Source organism: Carassius carassius, chromosome 4 (genome assembly GCF_963082965.1).
Source record: "Carassius carassius chromosome 4, fCarCar2.1, whole genome shotgun sequence".
NCBI lineage: Eukaryota > Metazoa > Chordata > Actinopteri > Cypriniformes > Cyprinidae > Carassius > Carassius carassius.
Genome location: NC_081758.1, coordinates 18,813,357 through 18,836,265, shown reverse-complemented (window position 1 = coordinate 18,836,265; position 22,909 = coordinate 18,813,357). Strand labels below are relative to the sequence as shown.

The 22,909-nt window shown below is 36.8% G+C and overlaps 1 protein-coding gene across 3 annotated transcripts in view; it reads left to right on the top strand.

Annotated features, from left to right (window-relative positions):
• The first annotated feature begins 9,137 nt into the window (after window positions 1-9,137).
• Window positions 9,138-22,909, top strand: part of LOC132139039 (ras GTPase-activating protein 1-like) — a 35,376-nt gene continuing 21,604 nt past the window's right edge. For 2 of the 3 annotated variants that reach the window (XM_059547724.1, XM_059547722.1), the window contains exon 1: window positions 9,138-10,123. In XM_059547724.1, the coding sequence (XP_059403707.1) occupies window positions 9,744-10,123 (380 nt within the window). In that variant the 5' untranslated portion in view covers window positions 9,138-9,743. The remainder of the gene's footprint in view (window positions 10,124-22,909) is intronic. The other variant, XM_059547725.1, reaches the window with a different exon arrangement.

Below are 22,909 nucleotides of genomic sequence, written 5' to 3'. Positions count from 1 at the left end.
TGCAGAATCTCTCTAACAGCTTGGGACTAAGTGCCTTGTTCAGGGCCACAATGGTAATAGTAGAGCTCAGTATCCTAAAGCACTTGTCACAATCTCATTAAGATTCTATATTGTAAATCCCTAAGTGGCTCCTAAGTCTCCAAAGAAGCAGCAGATATTAATACCTCATTATATCATTCATTAGGCAGAATGTACACCAGTGGAATGAAGATTATAAGCATGCTACATCACAGGTTTTAGTCTTAGGCAAGGTTTATAGACTGAAACGTCAATGCACATGCTGCCGGATTGAAAGCAACATGACATTACATATGGTTTATGCAAATCATATGCTCAAAAAATCATTCATAGTCTGGACTCTGGAGGTCATCAGTATAAAAAAATAAAATAAAATACAAGTACAAAAAAAAAGTACTGCAACAACTTTTATATAATTTTTTATAATATCAATACAAAAATGTTAAGTGCTTTTAAAATTGTAGTATTTATGTCAAACAAAGTTTACAACCCCTTTTTATTTTCATAATCTGATGTAGGCCTATTTCAGTTCCAAGGATCATTAAAAGTGGGGTTTATATACTAGAATAATGCCAGGTGGGTTGAGGGGTAGGGATAAAAACTAAAAAGAATTTGCAACATCATCCAAAGTGATTTCAAAGGTGGAGCATTTAAATGAAAGAAAAACTAAGATATATATATTTTTACTTGGGATAATCATGCACAATAAGACCAGTAACATGCACTAGGAAAGTAAATAAATAAACAATCCATTTTGAATTTATGTTGACTGTGGAGCTCTCAGGCTTTGATGATGTCATCCAGTTGACATATTTTTTTCAGTAGCCATGTCTTCTGAGAGCCTTTCAGTCTGTCTTGTTATTGATATTTCAGCCTAGTAAAGTTTAAGAGGAAAAGGTTCCCAGAGACAACGACTCATGCAGGCTTACTGAATGTTCTTCTCAGTCTTGCAACGACAGCCATAAAACTAATTTCTTAAAGTGACAAAACTCTTTAGTGTGTGTGTGCAAGAGTAGGCTATGCGCGTGTAAGGCTTTTGCTATAGTTATAGACATTGATTGCACACAATAAATTTAAATACATTGCAACAAGACACAAACAGGGCTGGGAAAAGTGATTGCCAACAAATAGTATGCAGTGATGTATATATATATATATATATATATACAGTGGGGAAAATAAGTATTTAGTCAGCCACCAATTGTGCAAGTTCTCCCATTTAAAAAGATGAGAGAGGCCTGTAATTTTCATCATAGGTACACTTCAACTATGAGAGACAAAATGTAAGAAAAATTCCAGGAAATCACATTGTAGGATTTTTAATTAATTTATTTGCAAATTAAGGTGGAAAATAAGTATTTGGTCAATAAAGAAAGTTTATCTCAATACTTTGATATATACCCTTTGTTGGCGATGACAGAGGTCAAACATTTTCTTCACAGTCTTCACAAGGTTTTCACACTGTTGCTGGTGTTTTGGCCCATTCGTCCATGCAGATCTCCTCTAGTGCAGTGATGTTTTTGGGCAACACAGACTTTCAACTCCCTCCAAAGATTTTCTATGGGGTTGAGATCTGGAGACTGGCTAGGCCACTCCAGGACCTTGAAATGCCTCTTACGAAGCCACTTCTTCGTTACCCAGGCGGTGTGTTTGGGATCATTGTTATGCTGAAAGACCCAGCATGTTTCATCTTCATGGCCCTTACTGATGGAAGGAGGTTTCCACTCAAAATCTCACGATACATGGCCCCATTCATTCTTTTCTTTACACGGATCAGTCGTCCAGGTCTCTTTGCAGAAAAACAGCCCCAAAGCATGATGTTTCCACCCTCATGCTTCACAGTAGGTATGGTGTTCTTTGGATGCAACTCAGCATTCTTTCTCCTCCAAACACGACAAGTTGAGTTTTTACCCGTTGATAACCAATACACTGTCTTTCAAGTCAATTGAATCAAATAATTTTATTAAACTTCATTTTAGAGGCCAACGTTCTTGCTTTAATAATTTTTTACACTACTCATATTATTGTAAAGCGATACTTTAGAGAGCTCTCTGTGTGCATTGTAAATAGTGTGACCAAAAATATAATTGCAGTACAATATAAAAGAAAAACAACATTCTATGTATAGCCTGAGGTAAACTTGGTAAACTAAAGCCTGTTTGAGGAAACTGTGATAAGTGTAGTGTGGATGGTCCATTTATTTTGTAGCACATACTTTCAAAGAGAAGAATGGGAGGAATGAGACATACTAAAAGAGGTACAGTTTCAAATGCCCAATTCTAAAAAAAGGAAGACAGAGTATATAATATATGTTATACGGGGAATCTATTATGTGATTTAACAGATAAATAGCGGTGAACATTCTCAGAACTTTGGCTAAGGTTCTGGAAAAATAGTTTTCTGGTAATTAACACTTTATAGCTTTCAAAACATTCAGAGATAATTCAAAAGTAATTTTCCCATAATGATGGCAAAAAAAATAAAAATAAAACCTTGTCTTAATGTTTTAAAGAGGCTGTCTGTTCACAGAGCTCTGTGTTCAAGCACATTAATAAAGAGGCAAAGGGAAGAAAAAGATGTGGTAGAAAAAAGTGTACAAGCAATGGGGATAATCGCACCCAGGAGAGGAATGTGAAACAAAACCCATTCAAAAATGTGAGGGAGATTCACAAAGAGTGGACTGCAGCTGGAGTCAGTGCTTCAAGAACTACTACACAGACGTATGCAAGACATGGGTTTCAGCTGTCGCATTTCTTGTGCCAAGGCACTCTTGAACAACAGACAGCGTCAGAAGCGTCTCGCTTCAAAAAGGACTGGACTGCTGCTGAGTGGTCCAAAGTTATGTTATCTGATGAAAGTAAATTTTGCATTTCCTGTTTGGGGTGCATTTCATCTGCTGATGTTGGTCCACTGTATTTTCTGAGGTCCAAGGTCAACGCAGTCATATACCAGGAAGTTTTAGAGCACTTCATGCTTCCTGCTGCTGACCAACTTTATGGAGATGCAGATTTCATTTTCCAACAGGATTTGGCCCCTGAACACAGTGACAAAGCTACCAGTACCTGGTTTAAGGACCATGGTATCCCTGTTCTTAATTGGCCAGCAAACTCGGTTGACCTTAACCCCATAGAAAATCCATGGAGTACTGTGAAGAGAAAGATGCGATATGCCAGACCCAAGAATGCAGAAGAGCTAAAGGACTCTATCAGAGCAACCTGGGCTCTCATAACACCTGAGCAGTGCCACAGACTGATCGACTCCATGCCACAACGCATTGCTGCAGTAATTCAGGCAAAAGGAGCCCCAACTAAGTATTGAGTGCTGTACATGCTCATACTTTTCATGTTCATACTTTTCAGTTGGCCAGGATTTCTAAAAATCCTTTCTTTGTATTGGTATTAAGTTATATTCTAATTTTCTGACATACTGAATTTGGCATTTTCCTTAGTTGCCAGTTATAATTATCAAAATTAAAAGAAATAAACATTTGAAATATATATATATATATATATATATATATATATATATATATATATATATATATATATATATATATATATATATATATATATATATATATATATATATATATATATATATATATATATATAAATAGTATGTGTGTGATGAATGAATATAAAATACAAGTTTCACTTTTTGAATGGAATTAGCGAAATAAAGCAACTTTTTGATGATATTCTAATTATATGACCAGCACCTGTACAGACTTTGGATAGCAATTGTGGTGCAAGAGCTCCCAATGATCTGCTCTCAGCACAGATATCTGGATTTTTGCACTGTTCATCTCCGATTGCCCTATATCATCTTATGTAGAAATAGGCTTCAGCAGTGCCACACACACACAAAAAGATGTCCATAATGACAAAGTGAGGAGCTAGTTGTCATCAGCAGGTGTTTGTGCTCCTCCACTTGGCTAACACTTTAAGATGGACGATTAGCTGCACTCTGCTTTGAATCTCATTATTGTGGGTCTGGCAGACGCCATGGCAGCAGCAGCCTGTGCAGCAGGACAAAGAGTCATCCCTCTTCTCTACAAATCATCCACACAACAGAAACTGGCTTACCGCAGCACGGCCCAATCACACCACTGAGACAACATGGCCTCACTCCTTACGAGCACAAAGGAATGAATTATTACAGAATCTATGGGAGAGGGTTATTATCTTGCACAGTTTCCTGACAGTATATTTCAGTGTTCTGACTACCTAGAGAGAAAAAAAAAACCTTCATAGAAAAATTTGCAGTTTTTTATTCTTTTATTATTAGTTTTAATATAATCTATAAGAATCTGCTTAGAACTGATAATATTGGACATACTGAAATTGTGAATTAATCTATAAAATATTTAATTCTGATTCTTATTTGATTGCATTATTATGTGATAATTTATGCCATTAAGATTCTTCAGTGTTGTTGGCTCCAAGTTATGATAAACCCATTAGCAATCATGTAAATTCCAGTCCAGTTTCCACAAAAATATTAACCAGCATAACGGTTTTCAACATTGATTAAAATGTTTCTTGAGCAGCAAATCAGCATATAAGAATGATTTCTCAAGGATCATGCGACACAAAATACTGGAGTAATAACGCTGAAAATTCAGATTTGGCATCACAGAAATAATTACATTTTAATATAATAAAATGAAAAACACTTAAAATTTCAATAATATTTCATGATATTACTGTTTTTGATCAAATAAAGGCAGCTTTAGAGCAAACTTTCACAAATAAAATCAAATAAAATCAAATCTTGCAGACTTTGGAATTGTATAGTGTCTGTAGACTGCTATTCAAGAATCAGTTTGTAAGAATAAAATATAAACAGAAGAAAATGCAAACTAGACAATTAAACTGAAAAAAAGAAATATGTTTTTCTTTAGTAAATTAACAAAATAAAACAATTCAATACAAGCTGTATTCACAAATTGGAACACTGCCCTGTTAATACTGATATCCCCGAAATTCTATTTAAAAAACTATTTATAAGAGCATAAAATAGGTGCAAATAATTTCACTTATGAAACTTTACAGGGATGGACACAGCAATGTACAGGCTGTGTTCATATCAACATGACAGAGGCAAGTGTTCAGTCGCCCCCTTTGACATTTGAGAAATGTCATTGAGCTTTATATAGTGTCCTCAGCACTTGAGGCAAATATGTTTTGACTGTAGATGGAGAACAATGAACACAGATGCATCTGCAAGCCCTTAGTTCCCATGCATGGGCGTCAGTTTGGTTTGAAATGTGGTGGGGACAGAGACGCATTCAGAAGTGCATTTTCAGAAGTGGTGGGTACAATGATGCATTTTTTTTTTCTCTTTCGCGCAGGTCATGTTTTGAAAGACGTCCTGTATCTTATTAATGTAAATAAATAAAAATGTATACAAAAATGTGATGATGTCCGACTCGTTTTATGAAGAAGAAAGCCGTACAAAGCATTAGACATATGATATATGACCCACTAATCTGCTTCATATCATCATATAAGTACCATGTTGACAATATGACATGGCCATGACGTGGTTTAATGTACCTAAACAATGATTACCAAATTTCTCTTTCATGTTGCTTTGTTATAACCACTGAAAACGGGGAAAAAAATCTAACCCAAAATCGGGCCTCGCTCTACATTATCCCGCTTATTACATGGCTACCCACCAAATAAATCAATAATTTGACAAAATATTGATTTAAAAAAGAGTTTATTGATTTAAACACGATTGTATTGCTTCCGCTAAAGAAAATAGTTCCGTCTCTACGATTAGAATCCTGCCGCGTCCATAGCAACGCTCTGTTTTTCATGGCAATGGTGTTATTATCAAGAAATAACAGACAACACAACTTAAGCACTACAAATTTTATCAAGATTGAAAAAGCAAAAATACGTGTAGCACATGAACACTATTGACTATCACACCATGATCTGACTGCTCTCAATTCACAACAACATGCAGCCATCCAATCTACATCGGGCATTTTGACTAAAACTTGATCCATTCCTCATCATCATCATCATCATCATCATCACAACTATTCCAGAATTCAGCAATAGATTCAAGCAATAATTAAACAAGATACTGACTACTCAACAATCATCTCCCCCAACACTTGCTGTATGAACGCAAACCGTAACTAGCTAATTAAGTTGGTGGCTAAGGAAGTCTAACGTTACATTAATTGCAAGAGAAGAATTAAAACAGCCGATCCCTTGTGTGCAAATGCACAAGACCTAGCCATAATACCAGCAAATCTTAATAAACATAAGTTATCGCGTCTTACCTTTGTGTCAATGGTCTGCAGACCCATGCTGTGTGTACAACAACATCCATTTGTTCTACAGGTTATCACTTTGATATGTTATAGTACATGGCACTAGGATGCAACCTTGTGATATTGTATGAAGGCTAAATGACTTGCTCGTCTATTATACATTCGCCAGAAATTCTGGCCAATCCCAGCAAAGACTAGGTAGCCTCGTTCCCGCTCGTTCACTGTCCATTCCAAACTGTCAACTCATTTGAAAAACATTCTTTAAAAAAAGAAGCGCGATAGTCATATAGACGGTTTCATCGGGCGCACGCGCCTGGACCTAAGTTAACTTCCGGTCTGTGTTGAAGTGCCTTCTACAAACGCGGTTAAAGTCAAGGCGATGAGTAGACTGAGGGCTCAGGTGGTTGTGCTGCAGGATGTGTTTCCCATACATTTATTTATTTTTGGAAACTCACCACAATTTTAAAACTGATCGATTTTCAAAAAGGCTTCGCTGAATAAACATGAGTAACGTTATGTACTGCACGTTTAATAATAATAATCCCTTACATTTATATGTTTAAATATCAAAACGAGGCACAGGTGTTTTTATATCGCTGTATTTCTTAAGGAAGACTTGCATGTTATATGCCTGATAAAGCAGCGTGTGTGAGCGTACTTTGTTTACAGCTGTTACTGGGGAAACCTCCATTTCTCGCGCTTTATGTCTATGCTTTAAAACATCTCCTATTGGCAAAGAATGGATTTGCATTCTCATTAAGTCCGCCTGATCCATGCAGCAAACATATTTTGTTTGTTATCAAAAAATATCTGCTCTAGAGGGACTTGTTGCTGTTGTTATTGATTCTATTTGGAAGTCTACCGGACGTTAAGTTAGGTCCGCAAAAGCGCGCATGCGCAGTAACGTTTGTTTATGTTGTTGCCGTTGAAACCGTCTATAGAGAAAATAATAACAGTGACACGATGACTCCCCCTCCCCCAACCTAGAACGTATCCCAATTTTACAGTTGTTACAGTTTTAATGAACAGAAAAGCGTGTAGCCAGCGCAGCAGCAGAACTCGAGGTTTAAAAAAAAAAAAAAAAAGTGGTTGGTACAAAATGACCCATAACGAAATCTGGGGGGGACGCGTCCCCCCCCGTCCCCCCCGAAATCGACGCCTATGTTCCCATGGCTACATCAGATTATTGCCTGATTCCTTGCATAAAGCAACATCTTTCCCTCCTCTCAAGCACAGCTGTGAAATATGGTCTCAATAAACACCAGCCCAGTCATGGAGGTCTAGTGACAGTAAAATGAAGAAAACTGTGCAAATAAAAATTCAAATGTGCAAATGGGAATACAGTAATAACTTTTTAAACGGACAAATTCAGCTGTATTAATTCATATTGCAAAATACATAAAATAAATAATTTACATTGAAATTGACTTTAAAAATGTTTGTTTGATTCATGCTTAGATTAAAAAAATATGAAATAGTAAATTCACAATTTTTAGATTTAAAATTTTATTTATTTTGGTCAATTGATAATTTTCATGTGACGTCACAGGAACGCCCACGTGGAGGGCAAAACAAGGCTTTCCTCCGCTGACCACTGTTTTAAAGGCACTTTAAGTGTAATTTACATGAAACCTTTTATAATGTAGGCCTTCCGCTGTTTTTATTGCTACAGGTGCTTTATATGGATTGCTAATGGACAAAACTTGCAATTTGTTTACATAACTTTGTTTTATTCTTTTGAGAGGTAGCCTAATCTAAATACTTTTGGATAGCAACAGATAGAAAATTGACAATCTTGTACTGCAGATCTATGGATGTTTTGACGGCCAGGGCTTCGAATTAGTCACGTGACTGAAAACCATCAATTGCTTTATCTTTGGCAGTCAAGATGCTGAGGACAATCCGCTTTCAACTCAATTTTAAGAGCAACATACATAGGCCTATGGGTGCGATTTGTTAACAAACCGGAATGGGTTATGTTTTCTTTCTTTATTTTTCTTTTACTTGTAAATATCACAAATCACTGTGGAGCTATAAATAATATTTTTGGGAGCTAGAAACAATTTTAGAACTAATATTCTGATTTGACCTTGAGATTTTAGCTTTGATATTTTATTATAATTCTTGGTTACAATGTTATTTCTGCCAGGAAAGCAAAATCAATCGGGGGAGCTTATGATATTTTGAACAGAATAACGTGACAAATCTGTAGCCTTCATATTCAATTACGTTTGCTTCAATTTAGTTTTGATCAGTGCTTCGCTACGCAACATACAAACTTTTACTCCAAACGTGCCCACATTATATTCACACACATTCTATAAATATATCTTATAATAATTCAGCAGAGGGATGCATAGACCAGAAGGGGGGAAATCCCCATCGCCCCTGCAAATCGCACCCTGCATATACATATAAGCTACTTTACATACTACGCAAATTAGGCAGATACAAGATAAATCACTGTTTTATTCGTGTTAGTTTTTAAATTACACTAAATATTAGCTACCAACTACAGAGCATACATATCTGTTTATGTAAAAACAGCAATGATCTGTGTATGACAGGCAGGGAACTGAAATGCCACACAAATAGTTACAGTGACTACAAAAAAAGAATCTGAACACACACACACACACACACGTGCGGAAACCATTACTCATCTGCGGTATGATCTCACAAAACAACTAGTTTATTAGCACAACGCAACTATAGTCAATATTAACCTATGTTAAAATGACAAACTGTTGATGTACATAAATCATTACGCTGATATAAATGATATACGATTGCCGAGCTCACTGATGTGAATGCATCAGTTCGGTGATCTGCTAGCCTGGTCTGCGCATGAGCGGGGACGCAGACGCACAGAGTGAGGAGTGGGACTGGGAGCAGCTGTGGCAAATGTTTCACCAGTCCAGCAATCTCGAGAAAAAATACCATTAACGGCTGAAGAATACACTTTAACGCACTCTTTGCGCGGAATCGCATAAGGAGAAGCGTGTCGGACGTCCATGATCATCTGCGAAGCGTCCAAAGTAACAGATCGGCGCGTTTTCTGAACTCACTGGAAACAAAATAACAACCCCGAAAGACTGACAATAAAAGCCCACAACTGACACCAGACCGAACCAGGGCCTCGGTACACCATCCTCTTCTTAACACGGACATTTAACCTGTATTATTTCAGAAAAGCCCTTCTTCTCTTGGTGAAACTCAGGAAACAATGAAGACCTAAACTCATGTGTTAGCCGCTTATGTATGTATGTGTGTGTGTGTGTGTGTGTGTGTGTGTGTGTGTGTGTGTGAGTGAGAGTGCTCTTTTCCTCTCTCCTCAAGGAAACTTTCTCCCGTCGCTTTAAAAGACTGGAAGGAGAAGAAGATTTAATAGAGTTGGAGAAGACGCTCAGGCTGTCTTCTTGATTTCTGTATGGAGGTGAGGGGCGAGGACAGGGGATCGGACGGCAGCAGAGGCCCCGACTCGACTCACTTTCTCCATTACAGCAACCCCGAGCGAGCACGGGTGACGGACCCTGACATGATGATCTACCCGAGCGCTGGAGGAGAGGACCTCACGGGGAGAACTGCTGCTTCTGCAGCGGCCGGCTGCGAGTCCCCCTCCTCGGATGGGCCGGGCAGCAGCAGGATGTCGCCCACCGACGGGCCCACGCTCTTCCCACCTTTACCGCTGCCCCCTCCGCAGTCTGAAATCGGGCCGCAAGGCAGTGTGGATGAAAGTGATCAACAGGATGGGCCAGAATATGAGGAAGAGGAGGTTGTTTTCCCCCTCTCAGCGCCGCCCACCAATCAGTAAGAATTCTTCTCGTACACATGTATCATTTCTGTTAGGAATTCATGAAAGCACTTCTAACATGGGACGGTTGCAGTCCTGTTAATGGCTGTGTCTCAAAAAGCAGTTAGCTATCTACCTCTAATGGGTCGATTACCAAAAATGCAGGCTTTTACATTTTTTCCCTTTAACTTACAGCAATCCAGTGTAAATAACTCTTAACTCTTTACTGTTACCATTTTTTATTTGTTTTTGTTTACTGTATATTGTAAAGTAACTTGCATTTAACCAGGTATTAGCTAGATTTTTACTGTAACGTTTTTATTTTTCCGTTACACTTTGGACAGTAAAGCTTACTAGATTTTGAGACCGTTGACAAGCATTCATGATAACTAGCACATGTATCTGTTTATATGCATATTATTTATGTTTAACAGATACTATTATTAAGTCATTGTGGTGACTTTCATATGATATATTTTACTTCCTCATATTGCAGAATGTGCGGTTATGTATTCCGAAGCTGTGCTATTTAGTTATGGGTTATCCATATAACTTTACAACTTTTCCTAATGAGATATATATAGCCTGGTTTCAAGTTTTTTCACTGTGTTCTGCCACTGCATACGTTTTTTAGTCGTAGAGTAGGGTTTTGACCTATGCATTGCAATAATATGGTTTTTGTGAATGTCTTCGGTGTGTCTAGACCTTCCTTCCACACACATTGTGAAACCGCAGTTTCTGATAAATGATTTTGATTGCTTTCTGTGTCATCCATTATCATATTGGTGACAAGATCAGTATCTGATTGTAATGAAAAATGTCAGGCCTGTATCACATAAAGCTAAATGATAGTGTGTAATTTATTGTAGCTCTCTCATATCTTTGGTTGCTTGAGCGGGTTTATAATCAGGCCTGAAGTTTTATATAGTGCGCAGTTGTTTCAGCTCATCAAAAATACAAAAAACTATTGTCAGTGTTCAATATTTAAAATATTTAAAAAATTTTAATAAGAGACTTGACAGCAGCTCTTATTCCATCTTTAAAGCAAAAAAAAAAAAAAAAAAAAAAGTGAATCAAGTGTCTCGCAATGAGAGTTCAGATATCATTTCCTGTTGGTTGTCAGTGGTTTCTTTGAAAGTGCTGCAAGTTGTCACAGAAAATAGAGGGTGATTTATTTTGGCTTTCAATATCATAGGCTTTCATCAATATTATATCTTTTCAGAATTTTATTTTTATTTATTTATTTTTTATTAGTGCTGCATATACTACAAATGAGAAAATGCCCAAATTCATAGAAGTGATGCCACGGTAGTTTTATTTGTGATTTGTGCATTGCCGCTCTGCTGCATACAGTTGTTAGTTCTTGAGATACACTTTTGCCGTAGACTGGTGACCCATTTATGAAGAAAGTTTCCTCAGAGCTTCCAGATTATTTACTCTGACAGACTTGTTCGCCTATAAGGCTGGACAGTGTTGCTTTCTGATGCACCTACAATGTACCAGAGGTGCTCCATAAACTTATGTTATCACATGCACTCAGCGATTGCTGAATTTGCACCACGATGAGGTATTATTCACATTTCAGCCCTCATCTGCTCAAAATGACTTAGGCTGTGACATAATAGAAGCCAGTGTCGGCTTATGACTCAGGGCATGTCTTTAGCAGAGAAGAGGAAGTATGCGGGTGTCTCATGAGATGCAGGTGACATTAACAACTTGCTGGCTTGTTTTATTTTTGGTATATATTCTGACACCAAAATGAACCCTACTTCTTGTGAAGGCAGTGCATGACTTGTATATCGTGTATAGCAACATATTCTCTTGATTTTATCATTCCTGATCCACTATCAATTTTCTTTTAAACGGAGGCAGTTGTTTCAATGTTTTCTTACAGTGGTAGGTTGAATAGCAGCACAACATGGTGCACATTTTCTGGGTTGGATGCGGTGCTGTGTGTCAGAATGTGTGACTAAAGTTAGTGTTTAGTTGCGCACAGAAGACAGCCACAATCATTCACGTCTATCTGCTGTGAATTTCATTCATAAACAATGATGCCAGAAGCTAAATAAATATTTCAGAGATGCTTTTTACCGTTTAAAAAAGACAAAAAAACAGCACATGAAGAGCAGGACCAGGCCTTAAACGCAGACAAACAGCTCTGTGGAGAAAGAGCAGGTTGATTTTTGTTTCCATGAAGATTAGAAAGGATTTTGCGTCTTAAACAGTTTCCCTCAAGAGCTGGAAAGAGAGGAAGAGAGAGATGTATTTGGAGATCAACAGCGATGCATCTTGTGTCTGCTAGATCAGAAGTTGTACAACAAACTCACTCTGAGTCAAGGGCTAATTGAGCTCCCATGCTGGTTAAAGGCACAGTATGTAGGATATTTGTAATACAATATCCAAAAAAACGCTTGCAAAGTGTGATATATATTTCATGCAGTTGTGTACTTACATTATCCCAAAAGTTTCAAAGGATTTGTACATCCAGAGAAATTCCAGTTTTAAATAATGACTTATCCCTGTTCATTGTCGCCTATCAATGACATAATATCCGTGCTATCAGTTTCTGCTTTTAGAAACTATGGCAACACACGTGGACATAAATGCTGCTTAGTGTTGACTGCAGCATTAAAATTAGATCTGCTCAGTGTTGAACTTTCTGTGTTTTTACAGTGTTGTGCTTCATAACCAATCACAGACAAGTCCGTCGAGTTTATGAATGCAGCAGCCAATCAGAGCTGTTCAGATGAGTCATCGCTGAAACACTGGAGTTTTGTTGTTCAGTGCGTACACTCGCTGACTGAATTCTGCTCTCATGAATTCCCTCATCCTAAACAAAAAAGTGCAGATGTACGTATGATGTAAGTAGGATATTCATCCATCAACAGTGTATAGACAGCTTTACTGAGATTTCTGAGAGTACTTAAAGGATCACTTCACCCATTTGCATTTAGCTTTGTATTGTTAGAAACCCAGTCATATATTATAATGATCATGGATTTTTCCTTTGTTTTTCCCTGAGGTGGGAGAAATAAGGATTTAAGTGTTTTACTTCCTGCTTATTATGACGTAAAAATCGTCATTTTGCGTCATAATAAGCAGGAAGTCAAAATTCATTGAAAAGTGTAGAGACTACAGACACTAGCTTATTATTATTCCAGGGGATGGGACCCACTCACCCTACAGGCCTATTACAGATCAGTGGGTGGGACTAAACTTACAGAAACGAAAATGAAAATCCGCCATCTTGTTTGGAAGCTATGTAGCTAAGCTAACAAGCGCTTATGGAGTCAGATTTACGAGAATGGCTGGAGGAACAACTCATGATACGGAAGAAGAGGATTTTCAAAGTCTGTTGCTCGAAACTATCTATACGAGCCACAATATAGCGCAGAGGAGGAACAGGAGGCGGCGGCTGCAGCCGAGGCCGGAGACCTGCCTGTCGCGTCCGAGGAGCCCGGGCGTGCTCGAGCTGGTGTGGACTGGTGGTGCCTGTGCTCTCGTTGTGCGCCTACGGACACAGAGCTCGAGTCCGTCTGCTGCAAGAATTTGAAAGATGCCAATTTCTCCTCGAAGAAATGTCTGAGGCAGACAAGGACACGGATGTTTGCGTTGTGAACCATCCTAGTTTCGCCCCGCATATGGACAGAGGCGTCCTGGAGAAATACTTCAGAATTCCGAAGGTAAACTGGAAACGCCAGCCGAAGCCTGCAGGGACAAATGGACGTCTAACTGTAAAATAAGTGTTTCAATTTAATTTATTATTCATTTCGTGAAATGTACACAATTTCTTCAAGCATTATCACGAAATGATTCCCGGTTAATAAGTTACGTAACGTCAACTGTAAACTGTTTGTGCAGTACCTTTTTTAATGCACAAAAAGCTTACTGTGGCATTGTTTACTACTGTGGCACGTAAATACCATACATCGCTAACTGTGTCCTCAATGTCTTGTAGACAATATCGTCTAACAGCCTAACAGCGGTGTTCTGGATTAGTGGGAGTGGCTTGTGGAGCTGTGCAAATGTGTTGCATTGTGGGAGTTGTGGTTTTCCATACAAATGAGCCCTAGTTACTTTCTGTAATAACTATTAATAACTACTAATAAGGCACCAAATTCGAAAGTTTTAATAGATTTCAACTACATATATGAACCACTTTCAATGAAGATCAATGTTCCCACGGGTGAAATGCTCCTTTAAACTCATGCTAGACTTAAGTCATACTGTTCCTTGACAGTGTTAATGTTGTTTGCTCACTTTCTCTGTATAGTTTACTATACAAAAAAAAAAAACCTACTTAACATCCATGACCATGATTTAGACATCTCTGGATGATGCAAACGAAATCTCCCATCATTCCCCTCTCCTTCATGGTGTCATCAAGCTCCGTCTTTGTAAATGTTTTGAAAATGCGACCTCTACCAGCGAAAATTTACATATTGTGCCTTTTATTGCCTTTTTTTGAGAAATACAGGGACTTTGGAATGCCAAGTGGCACAACAGAACTGCAGAAACTGCTGGAAATATGCTCGAGAAAAGTCTTGAACAACTTATCTAATTCATTGTTTTTGACTGTTCATTACCTTTTGGGTTTAGTTAAAGCAGCAGTTTTATTTGACAAGGATTGTGTTTAACTATCTCTAAATTAAAGTCTTCTGCATTAACTTTTAACCACCTCCTTGTTCCATGTTTTAAGACATCTGAGCACCAGGATATATTCAGCTATTGCACGTTTAAGAACATTCACTGGCTGTTTCTGGACATCTATTGATTTCTCTTTAGAAGAATGTAGGTCATGTAGACCAAGCTGATGGGATGTTTTTCCCCATTATAAATGGTCTAATGCTATAAAAGCTCAGCTCTTATATGGATTATCTAAAGACAAAAAAGAAAAAGCAATATATTGTGAAAGCTGAATAATCAGCCAATTTTTGGAAATGTTAAGGTTTTTGTCACACAAGGATAATTATGTCTCATACTCTGTATGTCACACTAAGAGCAAGAGAAACTTTTATTTATTTAAGTGAAGGCAGTGCAAAATTAACAAAGCAATACGTTATTGTTGGTGTGTACATTTCAATAGCATAAACAAATATTTGGTAAAATATCTGTTTTTAATATAAAAGGAATGCTATTAATTATAAGTGTTTTTAACTCACAATTTTGCTGCATGATCCACTCTCTTGGATTTAATTTTTCACCGAGCTTGTCTCCCTGAAGTCTGTGATTATCATCCCTGCAAAGGATATTTGTGACGTTATGTTATTTAACTTTTGGACCAACTTTACTAAGTTTGGACCAGTTTTCTTCATTATTTCTTCATTAGGTTTTGGAGCAGGGCTGTTGTTTAAAATAAGAGTTCATTTACCTTCAATAAGATGTAAAATCACAACGTAAAGTTTTCTGATTTACATTTAGGCACTAACAATATTTTCTTTGAAAAAGATGCAGATAGCAGCAGATTCATGGCTCAGCATACAGCACTTTGAGGATGTTTAATCCATCCTTTGAGTGACCCCCTTTCGGCTCCTACCGCACAGTAACTGCTTGCTGAATATGGGCTCTTTAGTCATCCATCTGGCAGAGGACAGTCCCCGTGTGCTGACTCTAACATACTGTGACACAGACCCTGTTCATCTCCACCTTTTTTCCAGTGTGGAAACTTCTAAAAAAAATGACATCGCTAATCCAGGCACTTTGTAGAATGGTTGGCTGTTGAGCAAACCAGTGGATTACTGATGTTCTGACCTGCCGAGTTTGCTCATTTACAGACTGTGACGTTTTTATTTTGGCAGGAATGGAATACACAAGTTTGAATTTGGAGGGTGTGAGATCCATAAATCCTGCTCAAGGAAATAGTTTACCCAAAATTGAATACTCTAATATTATTTACAGACACAATGAACAATAGGAGTGTGGTCAAGTTGTGTCCTCCCACTGCTTTTAGTATCTTGCATTCCATTTGTCCCCTCCCTTCACGTCCCGCCTGCTCTCTTTCGCCGATCCGTTTCATACTTTGCATTATTTGAGTGCCTGACAGATCAAAGACATAAAAGGCAAATCTACATTCTCCAGTATTTCATAGTTAAATTGTGCCCTCAAAGGAGTGATAACCAGTGTGGATTATTTCACTTGTGGACATCAGCTAAGACAGTGCAAATGTATGTGAGGTGGAACCCCCCCCCCCACTCTGTGACTTAAAGAGCTGTGTGGTGAGTGCGCTCAAACAGCAGGTTTTCTGGGACATGGCAACAACTAGCTGGGAGGTTTGTCTGGTGAGACAGACCCCGGCGACTCGGCAGCAGAGCAGGATTACTTTGTGAATGAGTGAGATCGAGCCGGACAGCCCAGGAGGATGCAGCAGAGGATGAATTCAGCGTAAGTGGGACACAAGTTATAATTTTTCTGCCATTCAGAGCTCAGACTTTGGCAGAATATGGCTCGAAGGACTTCCTTATTTTCGATTTTGCTAAATCAGTTACGTTCACTTATTATTAATAATATTAAGGAAAACACTTCTATGCTTTTATTAAAATTGATAAGCCCAGTTCTTGCCAGAGCTGGCTAATTTATTGCACATTCGTGATCTATTTACAGTGAATTTGCATTAAGACAGATGCTTAAATATAATCTCTGACTTACAATAAGCAGCATCGAGTTGGTTCTTTCGGTTAATTTTTGTAAATCACTTTGTTTCATCTTCATCACTCGAAAATGTAATGGAAGAATGGCATTTTTCATTTATAAGATATGCATGTTTCTTGTAATGTTTTGTGTCCATAAATTAAAAGGATTAAATATAGAATTTTCCTTTGAAAAACTAAAAAACTAATTTGTGCAAATTGAATTATTATTATTTTTAAAGGGGTAATGAACTGCCTTTTTATTATTTTGTACTGTTCTCTGAGGTCCACTTATAATGTTATCAAGACTTTTGCATAAAAAAAACATCATAATGTAGAAGTACAAGGCTATTTCCTGTCCTGTTTTGACCCCCTCATCAGAAGTTTAAATAGGTGTGGTGGATTGTAGACTCAGAAGTAAACACACACTGCTATGATTGACTAACAGTTGTGTATGTTTGACAGTCCTTCAGAGATGGACGCTGCTGTGTTTTAGGTTAAAAACACATAAATACTTATCAAACGATCTGTAATTACAGACAAAGCAATAGTGACCACATTATAAAAACAGTTACTCACACTTGTGTGATGCGACATTATTACACTATTACGTCATAAAGGCACATTCCACAACCTGGTGTTTTGGCAGATTGGCTTCGACATAAGCTGTTTTTAGACTAACAAAGAAAGTTTTGAATTTTGAATCTTACAGGATGTTTTTATAGTACAATGACCTCATGTCAAAAGATCAAGGGAATTTTGACTTCTCAGTTCATGACCCCTTAGAGCTTTATCGCCCAGCCCGATTTCACACTGATTTATTATTTGGCCAAAATATTTCTCCTGCATTTTAATATATTGTAATTTACTGTATTTTTATGTTATTTTATATACATTGTATTGATATTTAAAGTTTTGTATTTTTTTTATATTTGTTATAATTTGACTTTTAGTATAATCATAAATGTTTAGTCAGTAAAATACAGTGTCTTATTTCAAATGAAAAGTGATTGTCTCTGGAAAGATGTTAAATGCTTGAATTTGCTGTTCAGCATGGTTACATAGTGCATGTACTAAGAGTTGTTAAATTAGTGATGCGTTTTCTTCTTTATGAATGTTTCAAACCATTTGAGGGCAAAGTTGAATATTCATTAGTTTCAAACTTTCAGGGAGTTTTTCCAACAGTGGGTGGGTGTTTTTCTGCAGTTCAGGTGGAGAGCATCAGGCCTTTTGGTGTCCTCTTTGTGTACAGGGCGATGCAATTTTAGTACGCTGTCATGCTGATGAGCGGTGACATGACATCTTCAGAGGAGTTTTTGATGTAGTCAAGAAGACCCATCAAGAGAGACGGATGTGTTGAAATAGCTACTTAAGAGAGCTTTAGAGAGTGAATATGACCCTTCAATCAAGTCTACAACAAGCCCACTCTGCCCTCACTTCCTCCAAGATGAACTGTTGTAAATTGAGAGGTCCAACTCCCTTGCTGATAGCTGGCATGGACTAACCGCAAAAAGGTCATGTCCTGTCTTCAGTGAGCCAGTGATGAAGATGAATCCATATTGCCCTGTTTCTGTGGTATCTTTTCATGGCATTTTTGGTGAACGATTCAAAAGGCTAGTATGGATCAAAAAATGCAGCCATTGTTGAGAGGTTTGTGCTTAATTCTGATGTTTAAGTGCCTGAGTGCTGAAACATTCACTCTCTTTTTGGGTTAATTTTGCAGTCAAATGAGCAACTGCCTGTGATTTTCTTGTGAAGTGTCATTATAATGTCCTGTTTGTGGGCTAACGAACACATGGTTAACTTGTGCATAATACAGAGCTCCCAACTGTCAAGGCTGTGAATGAAGTTGCTGATGACCCGCTGCTGTCTGTGGTTGTAATCATTTATTTTTGTCCGCAGTGCTGCATATATCAGCTGATTTCCATTACGGCGAGGCACAGAAAGTGCAATGAGTGTCAAGGCATGTGAGTGGTTTGAGTGTTATTGAAAAGGTGTCAACTGTCCTCCTCAGCATACTTCCTGTTCCTCTGCTTTTGCATGAATCAGGTTTTAGGCAACAGCCTTTCGCAGTCAAGCTCGATATCTATTGGGATTAGTCATCTCAAATGCAAATGTGTAGCTGCAGAGCTCTCGAGATCAGAGTGTGTTGAAGATGTTTCCTTTAAGGGCACTTGGCGTTTGACCTTTACTGAAAAATAGGCAGATTATTGCACGAGAGGGTAATTATTATTGAGAAGTTAAAGGTGAAGCATCAGTTCTCGTTGATTCCTGCTCTTGCTTAATTTTATATTGAGAAATTATGTTTATAGCACAGTTTTTAAGAAACCTATCCTAAATGATATTTTGTTTATTCTGCAGATCTGACGTAGATATTCCAATTCAAGCTCATATTTTAGCTGTGATGAATTAGTTGTCATCTAATCCAGTAGTTGAGATGATGGTTTATCTGAGAAACACATTTAGGGCCATATGATTTCCGGGATGCGGAAAATATGTACGAAATTGTGGAATTCAGTCGTAAAAATTTAATTTTTATGAAATCACGATATGGACCAGCATCTATGAATATTATACTGCAAAAAGACTTCTTTTTAAATATGAAGTCCATTACAAATATGCATGTTTTGATAAGAAATTAAAACAGACTAACCAATAATTACTGGGGGAAAAATAATTTAATATATTATTACAAATGTTACAATAATATAGTACCTATTATTGTATTTTCTTTAATGCTGTATTTGTAAGTTTTATGTCTTCATTAATTGGTTGTTTTTTGAGTATTACAATTTTATTAAACCATTGAAATAAAATCTAATTATTGTAATTAATAATAAATTACAAATCTGATGGAAAAAACAGACCTACACATTAATTTTGAGAGTTCTAAAATACATTTCTTCCAATTATTTCCAATTATTTCCTTGTGTCTTCAATATAGCTGTTTTTAAAGACAAATTTGCTGTAAGATACTGTAAAACTTAATAATTGCTGTAAGTCATATTTAAATTCCCTTCTTTTGGTAGTCCTTTAGTATTTCGTATGTCTTGAAGTCTCAATTTAGCTCAGCAAAACTTTATTTTAAAATTCAAACTTTCATCTTTAAATCACTTTTGATCCTTCGCAGAAATCCAAGAACCAAACCAGAAAGGCTGTCAGGCTTTGTATTGAGTGATTCATCAGTGTAGTCCATTATGTAGTCTAGTAGTCACATAAGTGGATATGAGACTTTCACCTGCACCTTGTCAAGTACACCACACAAGCCACTGGACGCTTGGCAGAGTACACTCGTCAGCTAATTTAATCCAAGTATCAGTTTCCTTTGAGGAAAACAGACTATGATGTAATTTGCTATTTTGACTTCATGGTTTCTATTCATTGAAGGCACCAGCTAGAGATCAAGCTCTGACATGATCTGACATTCCTCAGGACGATGATCTTGTCTTTATCCCATCTGGATGTGCAGAGGGATCTGTTGTTTACCCATAGGCCATGTTATTGGCTTTGACATTTTAGGAGCTGAACTCCAGTGCTATGAAGGAAGTTAACAAGTTAAATGTCGATTAACCTTTTTAATAAAATGACATTAATTCACCTCAGTACAGCATTTCAGACATGGAGTGAAGAAATTCATTGACATTACAGAGTGTGTGTGCGTGTGTAAATTACCTTTCAAAAGTTTGGTGTAAGTTTATTTGGTAGCACTTTACATTAGGGAACACATATGAACTATTATTGTTTTGCTTATTAATAGTTAGTAAGGTAGTTGTTAAGTGTAGGTATTGAGTAGGGTTAAGGGATCTAGAATATGGTCATGCAGAATAAAGCACTGATATGTCCCTAATAAGTACTAAAAAACAGCCAATATACTATAATATGCATGCTAATAAGCAACTGTTAATCATGAGAATTGGTCCTTAAAATAAAGCATTAACGTTTATTTTATTTTATTTTATTTTTATTGAAAGAAAATAACTTTTATTAGGGGTGTACACGTATTCATATCGAAATGTTTCAGTACAGGTTATTCGGCTCAGTACGCATGCATTCCGAACAAATGCATGAGCGGAACTTCAGTTTAAACTTCCAGTTTATACTGTTACTTTTAAAAAGAAACAAAGTCATTTTTTTTTAGTGATGTCCATTTTATTCCGAAAATTCAAACAATGAATGCTGTTTTGGCAATGTCCGATCACATATAAATGCTGTCTAAAGGTTATATTTCAACAACAAATTTTTAAATTTTTAAAAACTGCATTATGTGCAATTTACATGTTTGCATATATTTTTTTAAGTTGAGTGTTAATTATTTTGGTAATACAATTTAAGTTGTTAATTGTAACTTTATAGTAATGTAAAGGGCTCACTATAGTTTAGAGCATAAGTTGAGTTAGATCTTTATCTATATTTTATATATATATATATATATATATATATATATATATATATATATATATATATATATATATATATATATATATATATATATATATATATATATATATATATATATATATATATATATATAGTAGGTGAATTTATTTAAAGAGAGAGCAATTTGTTCAGTAAACCACTATTTAATTTATTTAAAAAAAAAAAATTGTTTTTCCCCTTGCTGTACCGAAACGTACCGAACCGTGACATCAAGATCAAGGTACGTTCTGAACCGTCATGTTTGTGTACCATTACACCCCTAACTTTTATTCAGCGAGGATGCATTCAAATGATCAAAAGTGATAGTAAAGACAAAAATGATTACAAAAGATTTAGATTTAACATGCATGCTGATGTTTTGAACATGCATGCTGAACTTTCTATCCATCAAAGGATCCAGAAAAAAATCCACAGAATTTCCACAAAAATTTAGTTCGATAATTGACAGTTGAATAATATTTCTGTTTTAACAGCATTGGTTAGCATAGGTGAGTTTTGAAAAACCCCAAACCTAACAGTATTTTATAAATAAAATATAAAAATAATAGTTAATATAAAATGATATATTAGAAAAAGAAAAATACTGGAGTGATTATCTTATGATAATATTATTCTAAAATATCATTTTATATTTGTAAGATACATTATCACTAAAATCATGTGATATGTAATGGGCAGTATTTCCATTTAAAGGCTTGTCGATGTGAACAGACCTCAAGGGTGTGTAAGTTTTGTTGCTTAGGCTTTTGCTAGTACATCATCTTGTCTTCATCATGGCCAGTATCGAGGTTCACAGTCCCCCATTCGTCCACTCCACGCATCTGTGTTTTCAGGACCCTGTGAATCATTTGACTGGAAGTTTTAATAGAGCACGTTATCTAGTGTGCTAATAACCCTGTATTACTGATGTCATTTTTATAGCATACAGAGCTGCGAGGCAGTCCCGCTGAGAAGAAAACCCAGCCTCTGGGAATTATGAGGGACTCTCCATCTGCTAACGGTGCAGTTTTAACCATAGGACTGCTTCATAGAGCCTGCATATTCAATAAATTAATAGAGATGGGGGATGAGCTTAGCCTAGTTAAGCCTGTAGTGTGCAAATTATGCCTGTGCTCTTTATCACTGTGCTTGATAAAATGGGCCAATAGTTTACATGACCAAGTGTGATTCTCATTTGTAAATTATCATTTTTTTACTTTTCAAACTGCATAATATGTGCTATAAGGTGCACTTGGGACCGTCACAGCACTACATTTTGGCTGATAATTCTTATATTTTTGGACCACTTTCCATTCACTGATGTCTTTTTAGAACCAAGGATTTGTATTATAGTATAATGTGCATTGTTATAGTTTGAAATATTATTTTAATGTAATTTAGCATGTTTCTCCCCCCATTCATGTTTGGTCTCCAACAACCTCTAGTCATGCTAACTTCTAGTCTATCTGTCTGTCTGTCACCTACCTACCTACATTTTCTCTTTGATTTAATTGCACAGTATGCACAACAGAAATGTCAAGAGTTGAAATGCATCATCTCTTGTACGCAAAACATTACAAAATCTCCCCAGAAAACTGACATTCAGCATAAAACAGAACTTGTGCTTCTGTCTGAATACAGTGAGTTTGAGTGTGGGAGGGCTGCATGCTGCCTGCAGTCAGTGTGGCATTTCATTATGGGCAAGACTGAAAATATCACAGTTGTTCCTGTGTCTCACTCTCATCTCTCACCTCCTCCATT